Here is a 26,702-nt window from a genome sequence, read left to right as displayed (position 1 = left end):
TCGAGCCCCATGTCAGGCTCTGCAATGCCAGCGCAGAGCCCGCTTGGGATTCTCTCTCTCCCTCTCTCTCTGCCAAACCTCCCCCCCTCCATGCACACATATTCTCTCCCTCTCTCTCTCTCTCAAAAATAAATAAATAAACTTCAAAAAAACAAAGAAGGCTGTTCCTAAGGTCCCATCCAAATCATCAGAAAACCCCGTCAGCCCTACCCTGGAGCCAGAGCCCCCTCTAAGGCTACTGCCCTAGTCTGAGCCACCATGACCTTCAACCGGACTAATGCAGGCCTTAGCGGCCAGCTGCACAAACCCAAGCCCCGTGAGCCTCAGCTGTGACACGGGCCACCGCTATGGTGTGAAGGTTTGCGCTCCACCCCCCACTCACAGGCTGAAACCCCAACTCACAATGTGATGGCATTTGGAGGTGGGACCTTTGGGAGGTGATTAGTTCCGGAGGGTCCAGCCTTCCCAAAAGGGAGGAGTGCTTTTACAAAAGAGTCCCGGGGAGTCCCCGACCCTTGTACTCTCTGAGGACAGTGAGAAGTCAGCAGTCTGCAACCTGGAAGAGGCGCTCACCAAGAACCCAGCCGTGCTGGCCCCTGATCTGGGACTTCCAGCCTCCAGAACTGTGACAAATAAGTTTCTGTGGTTTATAAGCCACACAGCGTATGGTATTTTGTTACTGCAGCCCGGACAGACCAAGACAGACTGACCGCTACCACACCAAGTAGCTGATGGCCTTCAGAGCTTTCGGCTCTGATTTAGGTGTTCAGACAGACTGGGGTTGAAATCCAGCCCCCCCCCCCCGTTTATTCACCATGTGGCCCTGGACCGAGAACAACGTTGTGGAGCCTCGATTTCCTAACCTGGCATGTGAGGATAATGACAGCTCCCCCACTCAGAGGTCTGGAGCGAGAATATAGAACCCAAATCCCACAAGCGCTTGGCTCGGAACAGGTCACCCAGCAAAGGCTCTGTACGTGTAACTTCTCTCTTCACACAAGAAGCTGAGGTCTCTCAGTGTCCCTTAATCACCAGCGGGATGTGACAACCTCAACCTTGCCCATAAGCATTCAACACATTTTACTTTCAGCCTTTATCACTCCTTTCCAGCAAAAACGCTCCCCGGAAGTCCAGGGCAATATGAAAGAGCCCGCATTTCCACCTGCTGGGCTTGTCTCCTCCTTGAATGGGCCAGGAACTCAGGCAACAAGACCACACACCTCAACTCAGATCCTACCAGACTTTATCCTTCAAAGAGGTCAAAGCTGCAAGGACCCAAGACAGTGATCACGTCACTCCTGATCGAATGAACGCCTTGCTGTATGCCAGACCTCTCCACACAACACCCGATCCCGCAACAAAGGTCACGCGAAGCCCCCATCAATCCCCTTCGTGCAGCTAGCCTGTGACCACTGCCTCTCATGGAGAGTACAGTGACTTTGGGCTTAGACACGCATCTGTCACTTTGGCAAGTCACTTCACCTCTCTGTGCCTCAGTGTCCTCAAATGCACAGTGGGGTCACTGACAGAACAAACTCACAAAGCTGTTTTGGGGATTCAATGAGATACTTCAGGTAGACGATCCGGCTCAGGGCCCGACACACAGTCAGCAATCAGCAGGTGTTAGCAGTATGGTTTCCCATCATGGAGCTCAGCAGGTTGTGTTACAATCAAATGTTTACTTGCAGCCTTTTTCTGGAGGCTGTGAACCTCCAGCAGCAAGGGCGGGGTCTACCCTGCAGGGAATGTCCCGTCTCCGCCCCTCAGGACGGTGGCTGCCAGAAGGCGCTCATCAAACTTTGATTGTAGGGATGAATGAGTGAATGAATGGATGCATGAATGCATACCAGGGTGGCAGCCGGGTTTACAGAGGCTAGTTGGGTCACCCACCCAGCAGGAAGCAGAAAGGATGGGTGGGGACCGCAGCCCCCCCACCCCACCCCGTCCACCGTGCTCAGCCGGGCCCCTCGGCCAGCTGCGAATCCAAACCCGTGGTGCCACAGATGTGGAGACTGAGGCCCAGAGCGCTTTAGCGGCTGTCTGTGAACGCAGGGCGGAGTCGGACGGAGCAGCCACTTCTGGGGGCCCCGGGGTGGTGCCCTCTTGTCACTCCACCGCCGCCCTCCCCTCCCCCACTCTGGAATGGATCTCCAGCCCCCTTCCCAGGGCAGGACCAGGTGCGCGCGTTGCCCGCGATCTCGCTCGAGTGCGCACGGGGCGCAGGAGGCCCGCGCCGCGCGCGTCCCACACCCGCGCGTCCCGCCAACCTACCCACCTGGTGCCGTGGGCGCGGGCGGGCTGCGCGGCAGCCGAGCCAGAGGCCGAGGCCGAGGCCGAGCGCGGCGCCCAGCAGCACGGCGGGGGCCAGCAGCGCGGGCGCCGGCCGCACCGCGTCCCGGGCCAGCGGCAGCCGCGCGTCGCTCCCGCAGGCCGCCGCGCCGCGGGCCATCGGGGGCGCTCAGGCGGCGGGCGGGCCGCATCGCCCCCGCCGTCGCGCGCCGCCTCGGCCCGCCGCCCGGGGCACCGTCCCCGCCAGCTCGGCGACAAGCGAACTCGGGGACCGGGCGGGCAGGGGCGCGGCGCGCTCCACCGACTCCTCCGGCCTGCGCGCTCTCCAGCCTCCGGCTCCGGTCCCCCTTCCCGGCGCGGCCCGGCCGGAGGGAGGAGCCTTGGGTGGTCCGCCCAAAACTTGGAGCCGCCCCCGCCCGGCCTGCCCTCGCACTGAGCATGCCTGGAGCCAGGCGCGCGGCTCGGCCAGGGGAGTCCCCGGGGCCTCTTGGCTTCCCGGGAACGAAGGAGGTGGGGAGGGGGGTCCCCCAGCCACGTAGGAGGGTATTGCTCGGTTAAGTTTCTCGAGCGTGTAAGATGGGCGAAGCATTTAACCTGTTGATGTCAGTAACTTTCTCAACAGCCCTCCGGGATGGGTACTTATTCTCCGCCTACTCTACAGACGAGGAAGCTCAGGGTCAAGGCGGCTAAGTGACCTAGTGAGAGTCCGACTCCAGTCCCGCTCCTCACCCGGACCGGTCGGCCGTCTTTGGACCACACAGTCCGTCACTGCCTCTGAACTTGTTAGCCTGAAGGCTCCTGTTTTAATCCCCTTCTATGGATAGTCAATAGTTTCCTCTATGATAATGTGTACAGACAAGATTGTTACACCCAGCCCGCACTAGGAACAAGACACTGCGTGGTCATTCATTCGCTCAGCCTTCACAGAGAACCTGCTGATGGAACCAGCCCCAGGCCCGCAAGGGACCAGAGGAGGTCCAGACACCGGGGATCTCAAGGCTGTGCGGGAAGATAAACAACCCCATTCACCAATCTGCTCACAGCCGTGTCTGGCTGGCTTCAGAGCTCCCACTCTCCACTACGCAGTTCTACTTAAATGTTTCCTTAGAAGCATCTCCAAGGCTTCTGGGAACGTGTATGGGGCAACAACCTGAAGTTCTTGCTTTTTATGCTGGCTGTTTCTTCGGACATTAAGAACTTATTTTTTAAATGCAGTGTTCTTTGCGTTTTACTTTATTGTAAAGTTGTTTGGCTCTTAAAACCACCCTGTGAATTACTCATGTCAAATAGAACGGATGCTTCAGCAATATGCTGGCATCTAGCCTTCGGCCTTGGCTCACTCCTGGCATCCTGCCAGATACCCCCTCCCCCCAGGGCAGTGGTACCTCTTGCGGGGAGCCTGGCTAATACATTTTCCTATTCTCAAACCCCACTGCCTTGTCTGTGTCGAGCCAGGGAGGGCCTGTCCTTGGAGGGGTTGGGGGAGAAGGAACAGACAGGTGCCAGTCTTACTGGCCTGAGGCTGCTTGACAGACTGCAGGACAGGAAACTTCTCCCCAAGGAGCAGGCCACTGAGGACTCAGGGAAAGCAAGAGGAAGCAGAGAGACTACTCTACCTGGCTCTCTCCCGGTATCTGTGGCCGCTTCTTTCTCTACAACCTTACCCCCTTGGACAGTTTAAGGAGTTTGCTCACAGGCTGCCTCCTGGCTCCAGGCACCAAATCCCCTCTCTCGGGTTCCCCACAGTGGCTGGGGTGACTAACTGTCTGCCCTGGAAATTGGGAGATACCTAGGCAGGTCCAGGGGCTGATCCACAGTAAGGGTTCAGGAAATATGAGCCCAATGGGGCTGAACTAAATCCAATAGAAAGTGAGAGTAGCCTTTCCCTCTGGTTCCTGATCCCCAAGTCTCCCTCCCAGCCCCTCTTTATCTTGTCCTGTCCCCTCAGGGCTCTCCAGGACACACGGCTATATGCCTCTCTAGATGCTTCTCCGTTCTCTGATAAGGGGCTGGTGGGTCTGGAGCAGGCTTTGGGGGCAGCCCGGTGTGTGCATGTGTCACGGAAGGCTCCCCGGAGGAGACGGGTCTGAGCTGAGAACCGGGAGGCATCAGTGGAGGGGCACTTGGAGCCTCTGAAATCTTTGGGAGAAGACGAGTGACCCGACCGGATCTGATTTGGGTAGAGAGGAGCTCCCAGGCGTGGCGCGAGCAAACCCAAGTGTGGCCCCAGGCTCGCTCCCGCCCTCCGCCCCACGCCCGTCCCCAACCCAGCCTCCTCCCAGCCCGCCCAGTCCCAGATGCCCGAGCGTGTTCCAGAAAACTTTCCGCGGCGCCTCGTACTGAGCATGCTCGGCGGCGGGGCGGGCCTGGGGTCCGGAAGCTCCGGCGACTCAGCCGCGCCCGCCACCTTGGGGTCGCGGGTCCGGAGGGGCGATGGGCGCGGCGGGCGCCGCGGGGAGCGCCACGTGGGTGCTGGCCGGGGGCCTCCTGGCCGCCGCCCTGGCGCTGCCCGCTGGGCCCGGGGGCCGAGGCCGGCTCCCCGCGGGCCCGGGTCCCCTCGGGCGCCCCCTCGGACGGCAGCGTCCCCCGGGTCTCCCCGCAGCTCCCGGGGCGGGGCCCGAGCGGACTGCGCAGGTAAGGAGGGCGCTTCCCCGTCTCCGGTCGGACTCAGGCCGGGCCGGGCTTCGTCTACACCGGCGGCGGGGAGGCCCCTTCGAGTTGGGGAGACTATCGGAGGGAGGGCAAGCTCCGAGTAGGACGCTTCGGGTGTTTCTAGTGTATCGCGCCCAGACCCGCGAAGTCCCAGGAAAGGAGCGGCGCGCGCGGTGTCTTCGGGCTTGGGCTTTGCCGGCCGCCTGGGTCGAATGTCGCCCCGAAGCCTAAAAGCCCTGTGACCTGGGCAAAGTCGCTTCACTTCCTGTGCCTCCCGATTCCTGGTCTGTAAGCCTTTGCAGCGTCCGCCCCGCGGGTGGGTGCCGAGGTAGGCGAGTTCGCGTGGGTGCAGCGTCCGCAGAGGGGAGCACGCCTGGAGTGCAGCGGCTGTTGGAAGCCCAGTTGGGATTCCTGGCTGGAGTTTCATTGACCGTCTTGGTTGCTGAATTTACCCACTTCCCACCTTCCCCTCCCACTGTGGCCACCAACCTGGGAAGGCACAGAGCCCTGGCTGTCTCCCTAGATTCCCCTTTCCCCTGCCTCCAAAAGTGGCCATCAGTTCTGCGTCCTGCCCCCCCTTACCCGATCCGCTGGACTTTCTGCACCCCGCTCCAGCCCTTAGCTTCCGTCCCCACTACTTAGCCTCCGGCCTTTGGTGACTGTCTCTTCTGAGTCTCCCCCACCCCCTAATTTGTGCTCTCTCCCACTCATTTCCCCCAGATGGCTGGCGTCCAGGGTGGGGGATCTGTCTGTGGTGTGCGATATACTTATGACCACTTCCCTCCCCAGCCCACACCCCCCTCCCACCAATCCCTGGCAGAGTTAGGCTTCTGTTCCCAGAACTGCCCTTTTCAGTGGCCTCTCCCCTCAGGCCTTGGGGTCCTCCCCATCCTCCCCCAGGGTCTGGCTTCCCCGGTCCTGTTGGGTTCAATGCCTGCAGGCCCCAAGGTGCTTGCTACACGTGCCACAGATTTTTAGGGCCCTTCAAGGAGATTCTGTTCATTTTCTATTATTAGATATTCACTAGAGAAGACGAAGTAATAACACCGTTGATTTACTGAGCTGTTAAAAAGTCCCCATGGCAACATTTCACAGGGTCCTTTCATGTACTCCTGTCCCGTGAGGTGGGACGTGCCTGGCCCATTTTGCAGAGGACAAAATCCGGCCGGGGAGCCACCCATCCCCCCAGGCCCGTGCGGTGCTCTCACCCTGGTCCCCGTGTTCAGAGCCCCCTCACCTGGCCTGCTCCGCACGCACTTGCTCTGAGAAACCAATGCCGGAACATTCTTTTGGACACTTGTTGCTAGGCTCCACAAGAAAGTGCTTTGAAAACCTGAAGATAAATGCTTAGTGTTATCTTATTATCTGTCCCTTCCTGCAAAGGATAAACTGAGAGGCAGTTACAACCATTTCCCAGATGGCCTAAGTAATGCTCTGTCCAGCTCGGGAGCCACTAGCCACGTGTGGTTACTTAAACGTAAACATTTCAAGTGCTTAATGGCCATGTGTGCTAGAGGCACGGACTATAGAACATTCTCACCATGGCGGAAAGTTCTGTCGAAAGTTTGTTGGAAGGAGAGAAGGCCTTGAAGGGTTGAGTGGACAAGACGCTTCTGAGTTAGCCGTTCACTTCTGGCATTTACGGACAAGTTTCTAGGTGCCAGGCCCTGTTTGGGATATAAGAGAACAAGCAGTCTCTCCTCTGGGGAAGTCTGCATTCCTGGGGCAGGACAAGGCCTCAACAGTGGTACCAGGCGGTGGTTTAGGCTGCAGAGAGAAATACAGTGGGCGGAGTGGGCTGGGAAAGACAGCAGTGAGTGCTGTCTAGTCGAGTGGTCAGGGTGGGCGCTTTGAGGAGGTGGCAGGTGAGCAGAGCCCTGGGTGGAATGAGGGAGGGCGAGGCCATGTCCAGGAGAAGAGCCTTCTGGAGTGCCATGCCAGAGGCCAGAGGTGGGGTGTGCCTGGTGTGGCCCAGGACCAACAAGGAGGCAGGGGGGTCGACGGAGCAAGGGGGGGGGGAGGTACGGAGGTGACGAGGCCAGAAGAGTGAAGAGTGGCAGATCAGGAAAGGTCCCGTGGCTTATGCTCAGCATCCCGGCTGTGATTCTAAGTAAGGTGGAAGGCAGGTGAGTGTTGAGCTGGAAAGTGACACGCTGTGGCTCATCTTTCTAAAGAATCCCTGCCTTCCACACCCCCCCCCCCCCGTCCTGGGGGCAAGGGAGAGGATAGAGGACTGAGAGCGGAAGTTAGAGCAAGAGTGGAGGTGACTGGGAGACCAGGCCAGGGTGGAGGGAGGCTGGACCAGGGTGGTTAGAAACAGGGGTTTCTGATGTATTTCGAAGGTGGAGCCAGTGGCTGTGGATTGAGAGAGAGATTGAGAGAGAGAGAGAGAGAGAGGAGTCAGTGATGAGGCCAAGGATTTCGGCCTGAGCACGTGGAAGAATAGAGATACCATTGGCTACGTTAGGAATTCGGTTCTGGTCTTGCCGAGTTCAGTTTGCCTCTGAGGTGGGCATACGGTGGAGTGTTAGATGGGCAAGTCTGGACTTGGGGGAGGGATCCTAGCTGGTGATGCCGGGCGGTGGTCAGCTGAGAAATGGCTGAGTTCACCTTGGGAGGAAGCGTGGATTGGGAAGAGGGAGGCCTTAAGGCAGCGCCCTGGAGCGAGGCCGGTGGCTAGGCAGGGAGAAGGAGGGATCCAGCAAAGGAGATGAGAAGGTGTGGCTGGTGTGACAGGAAGGCAACCAAGACTGCCACCCAGAAGTCAGGGGAGGAGAGCACTAAAAGGAGAGAGGGGCTCGGTGTAGGCAGAACATTGCCCCCCAAAGACCTCCACATCGATCCCGGAACCAGTGAATGCGTTAGGTTACCTTGCAAAGGGGAGTTTACGTTGCTGATGGCTACTAATCAGCTGACCTCAAAAGAGAGAGGTTGTCGGATTATCTGGCTGGTGCTGATGTAATCACAAGGGTCCTAAAACATGGAAGAGGGGGCGGAAGAGAGAGCGGGAGGGAGATGTGGTGTTGGAAGGAGGTCATGGTGATGCGGTGTGAGGAGACCCTGCTGCGGCTGGCCTTGAAGATGCGGGAGGGGGCCCTGAGCTAAGGCGCATGCGTGGCCTCCAGAAGCCAGAGAAGGCCGAGAGATGGACTTTCCCTTCGAGCCTCCAGAAAAAATACGTAGCCCTGCTCACGCTTTGATTTTAGCCCCTTGAGGCTCACGTCACACTTCCGGCCTCAAGAAGCGTAAAGCAATAAATGTGTGTCGCTTTGAGCTCTTAAGTTCATGGTGGTTGTTACAGCAACGATGGGATGCCAGTACGTTCCCGTATCGGATGCCGCTGGTGGGTCGTGTGCAGTGAGGACAGACAACTAGCCATTAAAGGGAGCCTTGTAGAGGTCATGGTGACCTTGTCAGGGGCTGCCATTTTGGAGGGAGGGATGACCAGGGAGGGGAAGGCTGGGCATTGAAAGGGGCTATCGGCTGCCTTCTGAGCACCGTCTCCGTGAGAGCAGGCTGCTTCGTGGGGCCAAGGAGCCCCTGGAGAGGCACCCTCCAGGCTGGTGATACCCAGAAGCCAGGGAGATCCCTGGATACTTGGCCAGGGGCTCCTGGCACCTGGCCCTACCAAGGGCTTTCATGGGTTGTTTGCCCTCTTGGAATCTGCCCCTTCGAGGGGAAATGTTTGTTGGTAAAGAGACCATCATCCCTTGGTGAGGTCAGGGGCCTGGTCTGGTGTGCTCGCCTGGGGGTGCCTAGTGCACAGCCTGTCGTGCAGCAAATCCTGGCGAGAGAATGGGTGGAAAGTTCCAGGGGGCAGGGGTTGTACAGACATGCAGATGCGTGGGTGTTGGGTGCACTGTGGAGCCCCTGTCCATTCTAGAGACCTCGTGGATGTGTGTTTTGTAAGTTAATAGCCTTTCTGTTTTAGAACAGTTTCAGATTTTAGAAAAATGGAGCGCATAGTACAGAAAGTTCGTATATATCTGCCCTGACCACACGCCCGGTTTTCCTTGCTAACGTCTCACCTTAGTATAGCACGTTTGTTGTCGCTAATGGACTAATACTGTTATTGTTATATTATTATTAAAGTCCATAGTTTATTCCGACTCTCGGAGCTTTTTTGTTTTCTTCTTCTTTTTTTTTTTTTTTTAATTTTTTTTTTAACGTTTATTTATTTTTGAGACAGAGAGAGACAGAGCATGAATGGGGGAGGATCAGAGAGAGGGAGACACAGAACCTGAAACAGGCTCCAGGCTCTGAGCTGTCCTGACGCGGGACTCGAACCCACGGACCGCGAGATCATGACCTGAGCCGAAGTCGGCCGCTTAACCGACTGAGCCACCCAGGCGCCCCTGTTTTCTTCTTCTTAACCTAATGCCCTTTTTCTGTTCCAGGATTACATCCAGGACACCATAGTATAACATTCAGTCATCTTGTCTCCTTAGGCTCCCCTCGGTCGTGCCGGTGTCTCAGACTTCCTTTGTTTTTGATGAACTTGGCAGTTTTGAGGGTCCTGTGCGTTGTTTCGCAGGGTGCCACCTCCCAGGATTTGTCTGGGTGCATACCGTCAACATGCCCTACCGCTGTTGGTGTTGACCTTGGCCTCCTGGCTGGAGTAGCGTTGGCCATCATTCTCACTTTTTGTGTTTCTCATCTTCCTCCTCCTGTATCGTGCTTGTTGGGAAGAGGTCCCTGTGCACCGCCTGGATCTGTGTTGTTATCGTGAGGTTGTTTCCCCTGCCGGGTGGCGGTAAAAAACTCACTCCGTCCACACTGCTGTATCACAACAGTGTCTGACAGGCGGAAGGACTCTTGGGGGAAGGGGGACCTCCTTCTGCCTGGTGGAAGGCACTTTATGAACTGGCGGCTGTATTGGCCACGTACTCCTGTCCGAGGAGACTTTGGGGACGGCGTTCACATCGGGTGTGAGGGACCCGGCAGACCCCCAAAAGAGCAGGTGTGCGGGGCAGCTCCTGTACGGTGGCTCCCATCACTCGGTCACGGTTACTGCTGTTACAGTGACACATGGACATGTGCTTCTGCTTGTAGGAGATAAACCACTCAGTTGGCATGGAGAGAAGGGGGCCTCCCTCTCCGGCCCGCAGGGACACCACCCCTTTCCCCAAGGCCACCAAGGCTGACGCTTCAGTACCTCCTTCTAGACTTTGCCACATGATATGTGGTCCTGATACTTTATGTAGCATATGGTTCAAAGTATAATTATTCGTGAAATATGCAATTAGTGTTAAGTGGGTTATTGAATATCTGCATTCAATGTCTACCTACGTATCCCGTTCCCCGAGTCTGGGGATTTTACTGGAAAATGAGAATGGCACTCACTTCACTAGCTTGTGCCCAAGATTGTTTGTGTAACTCATCTGAGTGCACAGCAGGGGACCCAGCCCATTTCAAGGGCTCAACCAGGCCAGCTTTATTATTATTATTAATTTTACATTAGAAAGGTCTGGGCCTTTCCAGGGCCCACTGTTTTACAGAGGTGGAGTGGGAGAGTTAGCTGGGCCCTGTTTGGGCAGGTTTCATCACTGAGCAAGGTGAAGCAGGCTGGGAGGAGCCCTTGAGATCTTCACTTCTTAGATGAGGGTCTGAGGCTCAGAGAGGCTTGAGAGACTTGGCTAAGGACACACAGCACGTAGACTGTTCTGGCTAGAACCCACTTCTCTGGACTCCCTGTCGAGTGTTTTACGAGCCACTCCACAGGAACTTGCAAGACTGTGGGAAGGCAGAGGCTGGAGTCCCAGCCAGTGTCACAGGGTGGGTGAAAGGCAGAGCTGGGATTCGAACTCAGGTCTATCCGAGTACATTGAAATTTTGACCACACGGTGCTGCCTTCCCAGACAGCCTCCCCAAATGCAGTCAGGACTGAGCTGATGGTCTCTGTGGGAAAGAAAAAGGTAATCCCGTAGTCCTGGTGGGGGTGGTTGCTCTAGAAAAATTTATTTCAGATTTCCGGGTAAAAGTGCAGCTCCTTTCTGTGTGAGCCATTTACGAAAATGACGTTCAATCACTTCTTACAAGTAGGGTCTTCGGTTAGTGACTTTGGCCTTTGAAATTTTCTAGGACTTGCCCCATTTGATTTGGCCCAACGTAGAAAGCTCTCGCCTTAAGACCGAAGGTAAGTTTGTCTTTTGCTTGATTGTTTTCGTTGCTTTGGCCCTGAAAGAGAATTAGACTTAAAGTCACACCCTCTTGCCTCCACCTGCCTCAACCTTCCACTGACCTGCCCACCTTGGGCAAATACGTCATGTTATCCGCTGACCTGCCATGTTATCCGCTGACCTGATAGGGCAAGGGCAGTGCGTTGCCCCTCCAGCAACTGGCCGAGCCCTAGTGCACGGAACAGGGTTCAGGGTCAGGTGGCCTGTCCTGAGTCTCCCCCAAAGGAGTCTGATTGAATACAGAATGTGCGTATTAGCCAGGTGTGTGGGTTTCCCGCGGCTGCTCTAACAAATCACCCCAAACTTCGTGGCTTAAAAACAACACAGATTTACTCTCTTGGAGTTCTGGAGGGCTACAGTTCGGAATCCGTGTAGCTGGCTGAAGTCAGGGTGTCGGCAAGGCCGTGCTCCCTCCGAGGCTCCGGGGAGAACGTTTGCTCCTTTTCCAGCCTCTCTGGCTATGCTCCAATGCAGTCCGTGGGTCCTGGCCCCTTCCTCTATCTCAGCACCAGCAGGCCGGCGTCTTGCCTCAGTGGTCCCGTGGCCTTTTCCTCTTCTACCTGTCAGCTCTCTCTGCCTCCCTCTTATAAGGACACCTGCGATGACATTTACCACCCACCCGGATAGTCCAGGTGATTTCCTCATCTTCAGGACCTTGATTTAATCACATCTGTGAAGTTCCTGTTGCATACAGGATGACATATTTACTGGTCCCCTAGATTGGCTCCTGGGCATCTTCAGGGGTCATTCATTAGTCAGCCCACCACATCAAGAGACAGAAATTGAGCTGAAACTCACCTACACAAAACAGAACTCGCTGGCCTTGTAACTGAACCGTGCAAGCCTGGGCGTGGCCAGATCTGGGGCTCTGCGTGCCCGGGCCACGTCTTTCTTTTTCATCTCAGCCCTGCTTTCCCCTAGGAGCCTTTGGGGAGCTGTAACAGCCAGCCCTTACGCAGTGGAAGACTTCTCAATAGCTTGGCAAGAGCTCTAGGGGCGACCGATGGGCTCAGCCTGAGTCCTGTGTCTGTCCCCGACCCCATCACTGGGGCTGTGGGTGGACTCTTCTGGGCTCTGTGCCTCATTCTGCCTCCGGGGGTCTTGGATGGACTGGGGCCCAGGCTGGCCCCCTTTGTCTGCACAGACTGAACAAGATGCTTCCTGAGAAGAGGAGGGACCTCGCTGACAAAACCGTCTTTCCAGCAGAGTCTGCTCGGCACAGATTAGAAATACACCTTCCTCGGGGATCCTCCTTTATACCAGGGCTGCCCAGATCTCACTCACTTGGGGAGTTAAAAGGTATTTCCCAGGTCTTTGGTTACTCTCTGCCGACTTTACGTTTTCCAAGATACAGTTTTCGTTTGAGTAAAATAGGTTGAGATGATCTCACTGCAGTGGTAGAGAACCTTTTATTCCTTGATGAGGCAGATCTGTGGGCAAGAGGGAGCAGAGTATACCACTCTGTGACTGCATTAAGAGCAGGGGACGGAGCAGTAAGATCCCTGGGAGGGGCTTCAGGGAGGGCTTCCTGGAGGAGGTGCTCCAGTGCTCCCCAGCAGCGTCCTGAGAAGTGACAGTTTAGCAGGACAAGGGGATGGAAGGAGGAGCTTCCAGGCGTGTGGCAACCAGAGGCAGGAGAGTGAGGGGACAGCCCAAGAACTGCATAGACAGTGCAGATGTCCCTTTTGCTGGTGGCCAGAAGGGGGAGGCCGCTGAGCGATGATGTGCTGGGTGGCGATAGTCACGGTGTGGCCCGGATTCCTTCTCTACTGTCTGTCAACACCAGAAGCGCCTTGTTCAAGTTTTCATCAGAGCCTGTGTTTGGGCCTTCTGAGGGCCAGGGGCGTGAACAGGTGCACCGGAGGTAAAGCCGAGTGTGGCCTCAGATTTTATGTCCGGCAAGTTTGCCGAGAAAGCATGTGTCCCTTAGCCTGAGGGACTGGGTGCGGGTCCAGAGACGTGCATCCAGTCTCGCTGGCACCTGTGTGATTTATTCAGACCTTCCCGAGTCAGCAGCCGGCCTGGGAAGGCGCCCAGTCCCTTCCGTGGCGAGGCCCCCATGCTCGCCATCATCCCCTTTCCAACTTCGTGACCTGACTCAACCCCAGACACTGTCCGGGAAAAAAGTTACCAGTTTTAGCCAGGATCCAGTTCCACACCTTTGTTGTTGTTGTTGTTCAAGTGCTTACTTATTCCAACATGTATTTTGAAATTATAAAAGTTGGCAAAGCACTTGTAAAGATCTTGCTGTCCATACACTGGAAGACCGAAAAGGAAATTCATTCTCAATCAGAATCCAGTCTGTGTCTGGATAGAAGGTAAACGTTGAAGACGCACGATTCTGCAGACATGTGAATTTCTGGCTTCGAGCCCTGGTTACTCCTGAGCATGTTCACGTCTAGCCTGTCATCTCGTTTGCTCCGTAGGGAGCCCCGTCTTAGGGATATTTTAGCCACATCCCCAGGGGAGGGAGACTGAGGCTCAGAGTGTTCCGGGGCCCCATAGCCGATCAGCACCCCCTCCGGACAGCCCAGCCAGTGTGTTTTAAGTGATGTTTCTGTTACTCATGGCGCCTGTGAGTTGTCAACATACTGACATAGGGCGAGTTCTGGAGGGACCCGGTCCATGTTGGGTGACTCAGCAGGCACTGTGTCTGGCGGTGGCCAGTCCTCCCCAGAGTCACCATCAGTGGTGCTCACCAGGGGCCCATTCTGCAGGAGACAGGTCATCAGGAGGACCCAGTGAGGTGAGACTTACTCTCCTGTCCACTGTGGAGTTAGGGAAACCGAGGCACGAGGCAGGTTAGATAACTTGCCCAAGGACACAGCTGATGAGTGACGGAGTCAGGATTCGAACTCAGGGCCGTCTGATGCCGTGTGTGTAGGAATCACCCAGGGCCCCCTACCTTGCCTGGTGGTCTGATTCGGTAGGTCTGGGAGGAGGCCCGGGAATGTACCTTGTATCACACACCCACCATGAGCAGCACGCACTTGGAGAAACACTCTCTTTAGGCTCGATAGCCCCTCAATGAGCCTGTCTCGTATTCCTGGCAGAGAGAGGATAAGTCATTCATTCGTTCATTCATCCACTTACTCGTTTTCAGCAAACCCCTCTCAGGCGCCTTCTGCATACATGTGGTCTGCCTCCTGAGTCTGTCCCTGCGTCTTATCGCCTTCCCGCCCATCCCTGTAGACGCATCACTGTTTTGCAGGGGGAGCACCGTTTGGAAGGAAATTCAGCAGGAAAAGTGAGGTCTTTAACCCACTCCTAGCTTCCACAGCCTCCAGTGAGCCCTGGACTCCATCCACGCTTGCTTTTAACCCCTCGGGGCCCAAGAAGACTTTGTCTAAAAGAGAGTCTCCTATAACTCAGCGCCTGGTAAGTAACGCGTTTGGTACGTCAACAGAAATACCAGAAGTTGGCAAGAAACCAGTTTGGGGCCAACGGTGTAGGAAATGCCACAGGCTTTGGTTCTTCAGAAAAGTCTGGTCCTTCTCCTTCACTAAATAGAGTTATCAGTCCAAAGAGCGTTTCTCTTCTGTACCACGCCTAGAGTTTGAGATGAATCGGAGGTTTGAATCTGAGCCGTGGGCTGCTGGTTCTGAAGCGGGGCTCTGGTTCTGCTTCAGCTGGACCGATTGGCTGCCAGCTGTCAGAAACACTGCTGGGGACAGTAGCGGTGAGTGTGTAACAAGTATTGACTGCGCCAGGCCCTGGGCTTAGCATCGTCTGTGCATCATCTCACTGGAGCCTCATTACGAGTTCTGTACACAGGTGCTATGTTTAGGGAGCAGGATGAGAGAGATTCATTCAGGGTCCCGCAGGTAAAGTGGCCGAACCCGAGTCGGAGTCCCCGCCCCTGCTATTGTTTTTTGTTTGTTTGTTTGTTTTTTGTTTTTTTCTTTCAAATGTTTATTCCATTTTTTTAAATGTTTATTTTTGAGAGAGAGAGAGAGAGAGAGACAGAGTGCGAGCGGGGGAGGGGCCGGAGAGAGGGAGACACAGAATCCGAAGCAGACTCCGGGCTCCGAGCTGTCAGCACAGAGCCCGACGTGGGGCTTGAACTCATGAGCCGAGAGATCATGACCTTAGCGGAAGTTGGACGCCTAACCAGTTGAGCCACCCAGGCGCCCCTGCTGTTGTTTTCCATTCTGTTTTATTTGTTGGCTCCACATAGGACTGCCTTTTTTTTTTTTTTTAAGTTTATTTATTTTGAGAGGTGGGGAGGGGCAGAGAGAGAGAGAGAATCTCAAGCAGGCTCCACATTCAAGTGCGGAGCCCAACACAGGGCTCGATCCCACGGCTGCGAGATCATGACCTGAGCCATAATCAGCAGTTGGACGCTTAAATGACTGGGCCACCCAGGCGCCCCAGGGCCGCCTTTCACTTACAATTTCATGACCTAAGATGGCGTGAGAGCCACTGTGCTCGGGCAACAGGCTGCCACGGCCATGAGCCCCTTCTTGGCCCCCCTGCTAAGTGTTTGAATTAGTTTCTTAGAACTGCCAAACCGGGTGGCTTAAAACAGTGAGATTTATTCTGTCACTCTCTCTTCTAGAGGCTAGAAGTCCAACATCAAGGAGTGGGCAAGAGCCACGCCCCCTCCAAAGGCTGTAGGGGAATCCTTCCTTGCCTCTTCCACCTTCTGGTAGCTTCTTTGGCTGTGGCCATGTCACTTCAATCTCTGCATTGAGATTCTCCAGAAAAACAATAAGAAATTGTGTGTGTGTGTGTGTGTGTGTGTGTGTGTGTGTACTTCCTCCTCCTCTCGGGAGGTTGGTCTTTTTTGTTAACGCCTCAACTGATTGGGCGAGGCCCACCCACATTCTGCAGGGTCATCTGCTTCACTCACAGTCCACGGATTTAAATGCTAATCTCACGTAAAAGAAAAAAACTGCCTTCACAGAAACATCTGGATGTGTTTGGCGAAATACCTGGGTGTCACAGCCAAATTGACCCATCAAGTGTTTGATCAACTGTTTCCACCTTCACATGGCCTTCTTCTGTGTCTTTGTCCTTTTCTGTCACTCATAAGGACACCTGTCATTGGATCTGGGGGCCACCTAAATCCAGTCCACCTAAATTTAGAATGGAAGGATCTCATCTTGAGATCCTTGGTGGCATCTTCAAAGACCCCTTCTTTTTTTTTTTTTTTTTTTTTAACATTTATTTATTTTTGAGACAGGGAGAGACAGAGCATGAACAGGGGAGGGTCAGAGAGAGGGAGACACAGAATCTGAAACAGGCTCCAGGCTCTGAGCCGTCAGCACAGAGCCCGACGCGGGGCTCGAACTCACGGACCGCGAGATCATGACCTGAGCCGAAGCCGGCCGCTTAACCGACGGAGCCACCCAGGCACCCCCAAAGACCCCTTCTCTAATGAAGGTCACATTCGCTGGTTCCAGCGGTCAGGATGGGGAACTCTCCTTTTTGGGGGGCCACCATGCACCCCCCCCCCCCACAGTGGTCATCATTGTTCTTTGCGGTCTGTGTCACTAGGAACAGATGACTTGTGTCCTGGCCTAGTCGCACGTCTGTACTCCCACCCCTCCTGCGTGTATATGCTCAAAAGCCGTGTCTGGTAATACCGTTGGAGGATCAGGAGAACAGAAAGCCAGGTGCCTGCTTGAGGGCTCTCAGGCTTGTTAGGATGCTGGCGTGTCAAAGGCACTGGGGGAGGTGGCGGACGGAGAGCCCCCCTGGGGTCAGGGACCTGGTTGGGCCGATGCTGGGTTGATGCCATAGGCACACTGTCTACACCTTCTCAGGGACATGACTTCCCTTCTCTGCGTCTTTGTCTCTGTACAAAGAGAGGGTCAGGCTCTGGAGAGGGGGTGCACGTGTAGAAGCATCACAGGATGTGGAGTCACACGGCCGGGGTGGAGGCCAAGCTTCCTGCCCCTGTGACCTGGGGCAAGTGAGCCGACCTTCCTGAGCCTTAGTTTCCTCGTCTGTAAAATGGGGGAAATCGAACCCATGTATGTAAAGGGGTGGGCACGTGGCTGGGCTTGGCAACTAATGGCCACTCTTCTGATTATTGGTGTCACTGAGGGCTGCCTTAGTTTGCACATAGTGGTCCCCCTGCAGGAAGTAGGTGGGCGGGGCAGAGAGCGGGAGGTGTGGCCCAGGGAAGCTTCCCAGTGAATGAGGTCAGAATCCCGTTCGGTTTAAAGGATGTGCCCATACCTTGGGAGCCAGTCCCCGGGGTCGGGGGGTAGGGATATCCCAAGGGCAGACACGGACAGATACTGGTTGTGATTATGAGGGGCAGCGATGGCTGGCATCTGGTGGGCAGGCCCTGCCTTTCCTCTGGGATTTCCCAGGAAAGCCACAGAGGAGCTGGAGGAGGCCCGAGCTGGGTGGATTCTCTGTGTTGATGGTGGGTCAGCTCACAGAGGCTGCCCCAGCACCCCATGATCCGAGCTCCCTTGGCGCCTGCTGTGTGTGCCCGGTGGACCCCATCACCCGGTGCCCAGGAGGCACGCAGGGCGCGTGAGCAGCCCTCATGAGATTATTCCACAGCTCTGCTCACATTCCCTCTGTCAAAGCATCAGCCGTGCTTTGCCTGTCCCCCTGTGACAACGGGTGTTGTTGACATGCGCCCCCAGACTAGGAGAGAGCTTGGGTGTGACCACACGCACACATTCTTTGTTCCTCACAGCCTTCAAGTTCCAGTCTTTTTAATACTCTCTTTAAAAAATCGGGGCGCCTGGGTGGCGCAGTCGGTTAAGCGTCCGACTTCAGCCAGGTCACGATCTAACGGTCCGTGAGTTCGAGCCCCGCGTCGGGCTCTGGGCTGATGGCTCAGAGCCTGGAGCCTGTTTCCGATTCTGTGTCTCCCTCTCTCTCTGCCCCTCCCCCGTTCATGCTCTGTCTCTCTCTGTCCCAAAAATAAATAAACGTTGAAAAAAAATTAAAAAAAAAAATCTTCAAGAGGCACCTGGGTGGCTTAGTCAGTGAAGCGCCCGACTTCGGCTCAAGTCATGATCTCACGGTTCATGAGTTCGAGCCCCGCGTCAGGCTCTGCACTGAGGGAGTAGAGCCTGCTTGGGATTCTTTCCTTTTCGCTCTTTGCCCCTCCTCTGCTCTTTCTGTCTCTCTCAAAATAAATAAATAAACTTAAAAAAAAGTTAAAAAAATCTTCAAGGTCATTTAAGGCAGTTATTAGACTGCCAGAAGTAATCCTCTACTCCTCTTTTAAAAGTTCATCTTGTACGTTCATGTATTTATTTGTTTATAATTTTTTACATCTTGTACTTTTTATTAAATGTGTGTAATAATTTTCATTTTCTGATACTTTCCATATTTTATTGTAGCATGGAGACATCTCGAGGGATGTTCAAGGAACTGCGGAGGACGGAGTAATTTTTCAGAAATGCGCAGTGGTAGGTATTCACAGGTGGCTTGTATTGAAGAGAAAATGGCTGGGTTTTGACCACATCGCATCTTGGTAGAGTTATGTATTCAAGGACTGGCCAATCCTGGGTTATCCACCTGTGTCTGGACACATGAGTGAAGAAATGACATACAAATGATCTTCAGTTTTATAGATAGAACCAGGACCAAGAGTTTTTGGTGACAGTTAAATTCCTGTTAGTGAAAATGCACTGTGATCTTTTTTTTTTTTTTAATTTTTAAAATGTTTTTGTGGTTTATTTTGGAGAGAGAGAGAGAGACAGAGTGTGCGTGGGGGAGGAGCAGAGAAAGAGGGAGACAGAATCTGAAGGAGGCTCCAGGCTCCGAGCCGTCGGCACAGAGCCTGAGGCGGGGCTCGAACACATGAGTCACGAGATCGAGACCTGAGCCGAAGTGGGACGCTTAACCGGCTGAGCCACCCAGCTCCTGCCCTGTGCGGTGATCGTTTAGAACGGGAAAGAAAGAATGATGTATTTTCTTGCAGATTTTGACATTGATAGGGTGCTTGACAGTTTAAAATTTTTATTTGGTGTTTTTTACGTCTCTGATCCTTATGAATCCTGTGAGCATTTCACATTATTGTTGTGACCACCCTCAGGCTCCATGATTCACTAGAAAGACTCAACAGAACTCAGAAAAGCTGTTAGACTCAGAATGTATTACAGCAAAAGGGTACAGGTTAAAGTCAGCAAAGTAAAAGGCACATGGGACAGAGTTGTTGGGACACCAGGTGGGAGCTTCCCACCAGATGTCCTTCCCTGTGGGGTAGTGTGGCCGGTGTTTCATTTTCCAAAGCACCAATGTGTGACATCACATACAAAGCATCGTCCCCCAGAAGCACGCACCCGAGCCTTGACATCCAAATTTTTATTGCGGGTCCATCACAGAGGGGTGCAGTGGCTGACCTCAGGAACTTGCCTCCAGCCCCTCCGGAGGTCACCTTGACACAGCTTGGCGTAAGGCCCCCGCCTCCAGCCATATTGTTAGCACAGACGGCCTGGTGTGGCCCAAGGCCACAGGTACACACAGAAACGCTTCTCAGATAGGAAAGTCCAAGGGCTTTACAGGTTAACCAACCAGGAGCTGGTCAAGGGGCGGTCCTTTCTTCTGAGTGTGCAGGGTCTGGGCCGTCCAGACCTGCAAGGTTAACCCTTTACTGCACAAGCCCGGTTTTATCTCAGGCCTTCAGCTGTCCTGCCCCCCTTCCTGGATATGATTGGTGCAAACAGTTTCTCCTAAGTCTTTGTGGAGATGTTTCTGCCGTATGCATGCAGTTATGAGTGTGTGTGTGTGTGTGCATGCATGCACACCTATGTGTATACATACACTGCTTCCCTCCGTCCTCAGCTCCTACATCCTTTCCAGCTGGGCTGGCTGAAGGCAGGGCAGGGGTGGTGGGGAAAGCTTAGAGAGTGGGAACAGGGCAAGGTTGCAGAGGCCAGGCGGGGAGCCCAGCTGCATGGGCCGCCAGGCAGCTTCCGGCAGCCGAGCCATTCAGACCCATGGCCAAGCAGAACCTGCCTGCATGGGGGAGACTGGCCAGGAGGCTGGAGATGGGCTTGCTCCTTCCTGGAGGTCGGATGGCAGTCAGAGGCTCTGGGCAGGTCCCCGGGGCTGGGCTGAATCTTCAAAATGACCAAGGGAGCAAGAGCCATTGTTTGCTTTTCTTGGTGACGCCGGTGGCCACAATGTCCCCAGCCTGACTGCGGTTCTGTGCTTCAATATGCTTTTTGCCATTTCTCTGTAGGAGTAATTTCGCTGCATTTCAGGGTTCCAGTTCCCTTTGAAATGGTCACCAAGCAACAGCTTAGCAAAGCATGAGTCAAGACACTCCTGGGGCCTTTGAAATCAGACCTGATATGTTGTCAGGACCCAGTGAGACCGTAGTGCCCTCCCTCTGCCTGGAGACCCGATGTGCACGAAGTTGAGTTGGCGGGGGCGGGGGGTGGTTCATACTAGGAGGTTGGACTTTCGGGGGGCGGGGGTGGTTATTCTAGGAGGTTGGACTTGCCAGTAAATCTGCTCCTGTGTCACCTCCTGTCCTAGGTGTCCGGGCAGAGCGAAATGCAGACGGCTCAGGTGAGACTGCTTGTGGTCAACGCCGGGACCCCCGTGGCCACCAACCTCTCAGATCTGCTCCTGCTCGACAACATCACCGGCCTCTCCGTCAGGGGGTCGACTGGAAACCGGACCTCGGCAGGATTCCAGGCTTTCAGAAAGAAGTTTCTGCAAGGTGAGAGCACAGTGTGTTAGGTCAGGGAGGGAATGTGAACATACTTAGAGACGCTGGTGGATCGTGCGATGCGTGGCAGGTGCGTCCTTAAACACGTGACGTGGGTTCACTCCCAGCGGAGTTCTCTGTCAGGTATTGGCAGAGGAGACCTCCGCCTCCGTGGCTCAATATCCACACCCGAAAAGCTGGATTTGTTACTTAGGTTAGAGAGAGGCAGGATTGGGGGAAAGAGGTTTGAAGAAATATGTACTTTTATTATTTTTATTATTGTCTCAATTTTTGGTCATGAAAAATTTCACACGTACAGAAAGGCAGAGTTTCTAGTGAACCCCGGTTCATCCACCGCCAGATGACCAGATTTATCAGTGAAACGCAGGTCTTGTCTACAGGTACAGGTGGGAGCAGTTTGACATCAGCCCCGGAAGCACGCGCACAAGATGTCCGTACATGTTCTAGCATGTTCTCTGGACTGCCTCTGCCGCCGTCACTGGCTGGCTTTTGGAGAGGTGTTTCCTGAGGCAAGTTGCATGGGTTAATTAACCAGGCTTAAATTTTTTTTTGATGTTTATTTCTTTTTGAGAGCTGGAGAGACAGAGCGTGAGTCGGGGAGGGGCAGAGAGAGAGAGGGAGACACAGAATCTGAAGCAGGTTCCAGGCTCCGAGCTGTCAGCACGGAGCCCGACGCGGGGCTCGAACTCACGAGCCGTGAGATCATGACCTGAGCCGAAGTCAGACGCCTGACCGACTGAGCCCCGCCAGGCGCCCTGGTTAATTAAGCAGGTTTAAACGAATTCTGGGATTAGTTGTTAGCATGATTTCAGGACTATCAGTCTTCTTAGGAGGGTGAGACTTCTTTTACTCCGAGTACCCACCTCCTCTACAGAGGAAACGACTGCCCCCCGTGACCATTATGCTGTTGTGCCTGTCACATGCGCAGGACTGGCCCCTCCACTTCCATGTCCAGGGTCCACATTGCTCAGCAATCAGCCCACGCTTTCCCTCTGGGCCTGTGTAGGGCCTCAGAATCGTTCTTGACCCCTTACTATTGACTGAAGCTACCAGCAGATTTGGCCCGTGAGCAGGGCAACATCTTTGCTGGCTGTGGTTTAAGTAATGTCATAAGAACTGTTCCGATACGTCCCAGCTAAGCGATCCTCAGCGTTTTCTTTCAAAGATGCAAAAATAAATCCTCCCCATTCCTTAAGCTGGTGTTCAGAGGACAGAACGTGGGGCCACAAGCAGAGCACAGACTCGGTCTCAAATGGACCTAGATTTGACTCCTCGCCTGGCCACTTTGGAGATGTGTCTCCTCTGGAAGGGACTGAACTTCTCTGAACTTGGGATGGCCCATGCATGTATCAGCCCCTCACAGAGTCTTAGCAGAGACCAAGTGAGACAGCCTTCCCTGGCTCTGCCCTGGCGTCCCTCCCCACACCTCCCGGCTGTGACCCGGCTGGCCTGCCTCTCTCCTCTCGTTCCCCCAGTGCCTTCCGTCATCTGTGGTCCTGCCCGACCGCACTTGTCACTTCCCTCGCCTGCCGGCTTCTGCCCTTGCCTCTGGAGACGTGTCGACTAAGAAGTTGCTGTGGCTGAGGCCAAAGAGGTTTTTGCCTACTTTCTCCTCGAAGATTATGATGGCTTCCCGTCTTACATTGAGGTCTTTCATCCGTTTTAGTTTATTTTTGTGTATTATGTAAGAAAGCGGTCCAGGTTCATTCTTCTGCATGTCGCTGTCCAGTTTTCCCAGCACCACTTGCTGAAGAGATATTCTTTCCTGCTTTGTCAAAGATTAGTTGGCCGTACGTTCGTGGGTCCATTTCTGGGTTTTCTGTTCTGCACCATTGATGTGAGTGTCTGTTCTTGTCCCAGTACCGTACTGTCTTGAATAAAGTCTGGGATTGTGATGCCTCCTGCTTTGGTTTTCTTTTTCAAGATTGCTTTGGCTCTTCGGGGTCTCTTCTGGTTCCATACAAATTTTAGGATTATTTGTTCTAGCTCCGTGAAGAATGCTGGTGTTATTTTGATAGGGGTTGCACTGAATATGTAGATTGCTTTGGGTAGTATCGACATTTTAACAATATTTGTTCTTCCTATCCAGGAGCGTGGAATCTTTTTCCATTTTTTTGTGTGTCTTCTTCAATTTCTTTCATAAGCTTTCTATAGTTTTCAGCGTATAGATTTTTCACCTCTTCGGTTAGATTTATTCCTAATATTTTATGGTTTTTGGTGCAACTGTCAATGGGATCGATTCCTTGATTTCTCTTTCTGTCGCTTCATTGTTGGTGTGTAGGAATGCAGCCGATTTCTGTGCGTTGATTTTATATCCTGCAACTTTGCTGAATTCATGAATCAATTCTAGCAATTTTTTTGGTGGAATCTTTTGGGTTTTCCATATAGAGGATCATGTCATCTGCGAAGAGTGGAAGTTTGACCTCCTCCTGGCCCATTTGGATGCCTTTTATTTCTTTGTGTTGTCTGACAGTGGTGAGAGTGGACATCCCTGTCTTGTTCCTGACCTTAGGGGGAAAGCTCTCAGTTTTTCCCCACTGAGGATGATACTATTGTTGGGTCGTTCATATATGGCTTTAATGATCTCGAGGTATACTCCTTCAATGCCTTCTTTCTTGAGGGTTTTTATCAAGAAAGCATGCTCTATTTTGTCAAATGCTTTCGCTATATCTATTGAGAGGATCATATGGTTCTTGTCCTTTCTTTTATTGATGTGATGAATCACGTTAATTGTTTTGCAGATATTGAACCAGCTCTGCATCCCAGGTATGAGTCCCATTTGGTCGTGGTGAATAATTTTTTTAATGTATTGTTGGAGCCGGTTGGTTAATATCTTGTTGAGGATTTTTACATCCATGTTCATCAGGGAAATTAGTTTATAGTTCTCTGTCTGGTTTTGGAATCAAGGTAATGCTGGCTTCATAGAAAGAGTTTGGAAGTTTTCCTTCCATTTCTATTTTTTTGGAACAGCTTTGAGACAATAGGTGTTAACTCTTCCCTAAATGTTTGGTGGAATTCCCCTGGAAAGCCATCTGGCCCTGGACTCTTGGTTTTTGGCAGATTTTTGATTATTAATTTGATTTCCTTACTGGTTATGGGTCTGTTCAAATGTTCTATTTCTTCCTGTTTCAGTTTTGGTAGTGTATATGTTTCTAGGAATTTGTCCATTTCTTCCAGATTGCCCATTTTATTGGCATATAATTGTTCGTCATATTCCCTTATTATTGTTTTTATTTCTGCTGTGTTGGTTGTGATCTCTCCTCTTTCATTCTTGATTTTATTTATTTGGGTCATTTCCTTTTTCTTTTTGATCAAACTGGCTAGTGGTATGTCAATTTTGTTAATTTTTTCAAAGAACCAGCTTCTGGTTTCATTGATCTGTTCTACTGGGGGTTTTTTGGTTTTGATAGCATTGATTTCTGCTCTAATCTTTATTATTTCCTGTCTTCTGCTGGTTTGGGGTTTTATTTGCTGTTCTTTTTCCAGCTCCTTAAGGTGTAAGGTTAGGTTGTGTATCTGAGATCTTTCTTCCTTCTTTAGGAAGGCCTGGATTGCTATGTACTTTCCTCTTATGACTGACTGCCTTTGCTGCTTCCCAGAGGTTTTGGGTTGTGGTGTAATCATTTTCATTGACTTCCGTATACTTTTTAATTTTCTCTTTCACTTCTTGGTTAGCCCATTTATTCTTTAGTAGGATGTTCTTCAGTCTCCAAGTATTTGTTACCTTTCCAACTTTTTTCTTGTGGTTGATTTCGAGTTTCATAGCGCTGTGGTCTGAAAATATGCATGGTATGATCTCGATCTTTTTGTATTTACTTAGGGCTGATTTGTGTCCCAGTATATGTTCTGTTCTGGAGAACGTTCCATGTGCACTGGAGAAGAATGTATATTCTGCTGCTATAGGATGAAATGTTCTGAATACATCTGTTAAGTCCATCTGGTCCAGTGTGTCATTCAAATTCATTGTTTCCTTGTTGAGTTTTTGATTAGATGCTGAATTCTGTGATTCAGGTTGTGCAGATTGTTGTGTTAATCCTCCAGTCGGTTTTCTAGGCGTGTAGGATGGTTTAGTGTTGGTCTGGCTCTATTTCATGGACGCGAGACACACAAAAAGCTTCCATGCTGTTCTGCCACCTTGGCTCCTCTATTCTCAGTTTTTAAGAGTCTCTTATGGTTTGGCTCCCTCCCTCTCTCTTTTTTTTTCCTTCCCCTCCCCCGTGGTCTTCTGTTAAGTTTCTCAGGATCCACATAAGAGTGAAAACATATGGTCTCTGTCTTTCTCTGTAGGACTTATTTCACTTAGCATAACACTCTCTGCTTCCATCCACGTTGCTACAAAAGGCCAGATTGCATTCTTTCTCATTGCCACGTAGTATTCCATTGTGTATAGAAACCACAATTTCTTTATCCATTCATCAGTTGATGGACATTTAGGCTCTTTCCATAATTTGGCTATTGGAAAAGAGTGTGGAGGTTCCTCAAAAAAATTAAAACTCGATCTACCCTATGACCTAGCAATAGGACTGCTAGGAATTTACCCAAGGGATACAGGGGTGCTGATGCAGAGAAGCACTGGTACCCCATCGTTTATAGCAGCACTCTCTAACAGCCATTTAGACACGACCTGCCACCCTAGTCAACGAGGCGCGTCAGGGGTTTTGCAGTGTGATTGAGGGATAGCCCCCAGCTCATCGGCATAAAGGTCCGCCAGCACTGACCCGCCAGTGCCTCCCTTTTGCAAATTCTCGGGGAGAAATTAAAATTTTAGGAGTGAATCCCTTACAAATTGAAACCCAAATATATTCAAGCCCGAAAGGAATTAAAATCTGAGATCAGAATCTTTACCCTTCTAAGTTTGAAGTCCAAAGTCCAACTTTCTCAAATTAAATTAAAATCCCCCACACCTTCCTCCTAATATTTTATTCTATCCGCCCCCCACCCACCCGAGGGCTACAACTGTCTAGAAAGAGCTGGGGTCCCTTCAGCAGCAGAAAGGATGCAGATTCTTTGTCTTGGAAGCTGAATGAGCAGAATGCCAGGTTTCTTGCATGCCTCAATTCTGAAAAATTCCAGAGTTAAGGAACACAGGAGACTTTCATACACACACAGTGTGGTCTGTCCCCACAATGGAGTAGCACTCGCACTGAGAAGAAAGGAAGGACTGGGCGCCTGGGGGGGCTCAGTCGGTCAAGCGCCTGACGTTGGCTCAGGTCCTGATCTCACGGTTTGTGAGGTCGAGCCCCGTGTCGGGCTGTGTGCTGACAGCTCAGAGCCTGGAGCCTGCCTCGGATTCTGTATCTCCCTCTCTCTCTGCTCCTCCCCCACTCACGCTCTGTCTCTCTGTCTCAAAAATAAATAAATAATAAAAAAAAATGAAGTCAGTACTGACCGATGCTACAGCATAGATGCACCTCAAAAAAATGTCGGTAACAGAAATCAAACACAAGCAACACCTAGTATATGATTCCATTTCTACCAAGTGTCCAGAAAGGCAACTTAGTCCCCCCAAAATAGAATAGCAGTTGGCTACACCTTGGGGTGAGACGTAAGTTGTATCTCAAAGATATTAAAAAAAAAAAAATAGTATCACAATCTCGGCCCCACCACCACCAGACAAGAAGCCAGGGTCAGCTCTGGCCAGGCACAGCCTTGTCCCCAGACCCAGCACTCAGCACTTTCATGCACCGTGGCTAAGGCTGGAGGCACCCGTTGTAAAGAACCGGGACAGAGATGTTCCTTATTGGTTTTAGTTCCCCGAGAGCCTTTGGTCCCTGGCAGGTGCCTAGAGCCACCTGAGGACATCAGCTCAGTGGAAGCATCCACTGTTAGTACTTAAGGTGGGCATCATCTACCTCCAACATCAGATGGGGGGCGTGGGGGCACCTCCAGGAAGCGGGGCTGAGGGCACGCTGCCTCCTGCAAAG

The 26,702-nt window shown here is 52.7% G+C and overlaps 2 protein-coding genes across 10 annotated transcripts in view; one reads left to right on the top strand and one right to left on the bottom strand.

Moving 5' to 3' along the window:
- Window positions 1-2,464, bottom strand: part of EVC (EvC ciliary complex subunit 1) — a 72,714-nt gene extending 70,250 nt beyond the window's left edge. For all 4 annotated transcript variants that reach the window (XM_043572999.1, XM_043573000.1, XM_043573001.1 and 1 more), the window contains exon 1: window positions 2,276-2,464. In XM_043572999.1, the coding sequence (XP_043428934.1) occupies window positions 2,276-2,449 (174 nt within the window). In that variant the 5' untranslated portion in view covers window positions 2,450-2,464. The remainder of the gene's footprint in view (window positions 1-2,275) is intronic.
- A 2,168-nt stretch (window positions 2,465-4,632) lies between these two features.
- EVC2 (EvC ciliary complex subunit 2) overlaps window positions 4,633-26,702 on the top strand; it is a 133,641-nt gene continuing 111,571 nt past the window's right edge. For 2 of the 6 annotated variants that reach the window (XM_043572993.1, XM_043572996.1), the window contains exons 1-5: window positions 4,633-4,923; window positions 11,023-11,077; window positions 14,332-14,498; window positions 18,437-18,505; window positions 20,583-20,769. In XM_043572993.1, coding sequence (XP_043428928.1) covers window positions 4,723-4,923; window positions 11,023-11,077; window positions 14,332-14,498; window positions 18,437-18,505; window positions 20,583-20,769 — 679 coding nt within the window. In that variant the 5' untranslated portion in view covers window positions 4,633-4,722. Of the gene's footprint in view, window positions 4,924-11,022; window positions 11,078-14,331; window positions 14,499-14,523; window positions 14,800-18,436; window positions 18,506-20,582; window positions 20,770-26,702 lie in introns of those variants that run through there. The other 4 variants (XM_043572997.1, XM_043572992.1, XM_043572995.1 and 1 more) reach the window with 3 other exon arrangements.

This window comes from Prionailurus bengalensis, chromosome B1 (assembly GCF_016509475.1).
Source record: "Prionailurus bengalensis isolate Pbe53 chromosome B1, Fcat_Pben_1.1_paternal_pri, whole genome shotgun sequence".
Taxonomy (NCBI): Eukaryota; Metazoa; Chordata; class Mammalia; order Carnivora; family Felidae; genus Prionailurus; species Prionailurus bengalensis.
This window is presented reverse-complemented; position numbering and strand designations above follow the sequence as displayed.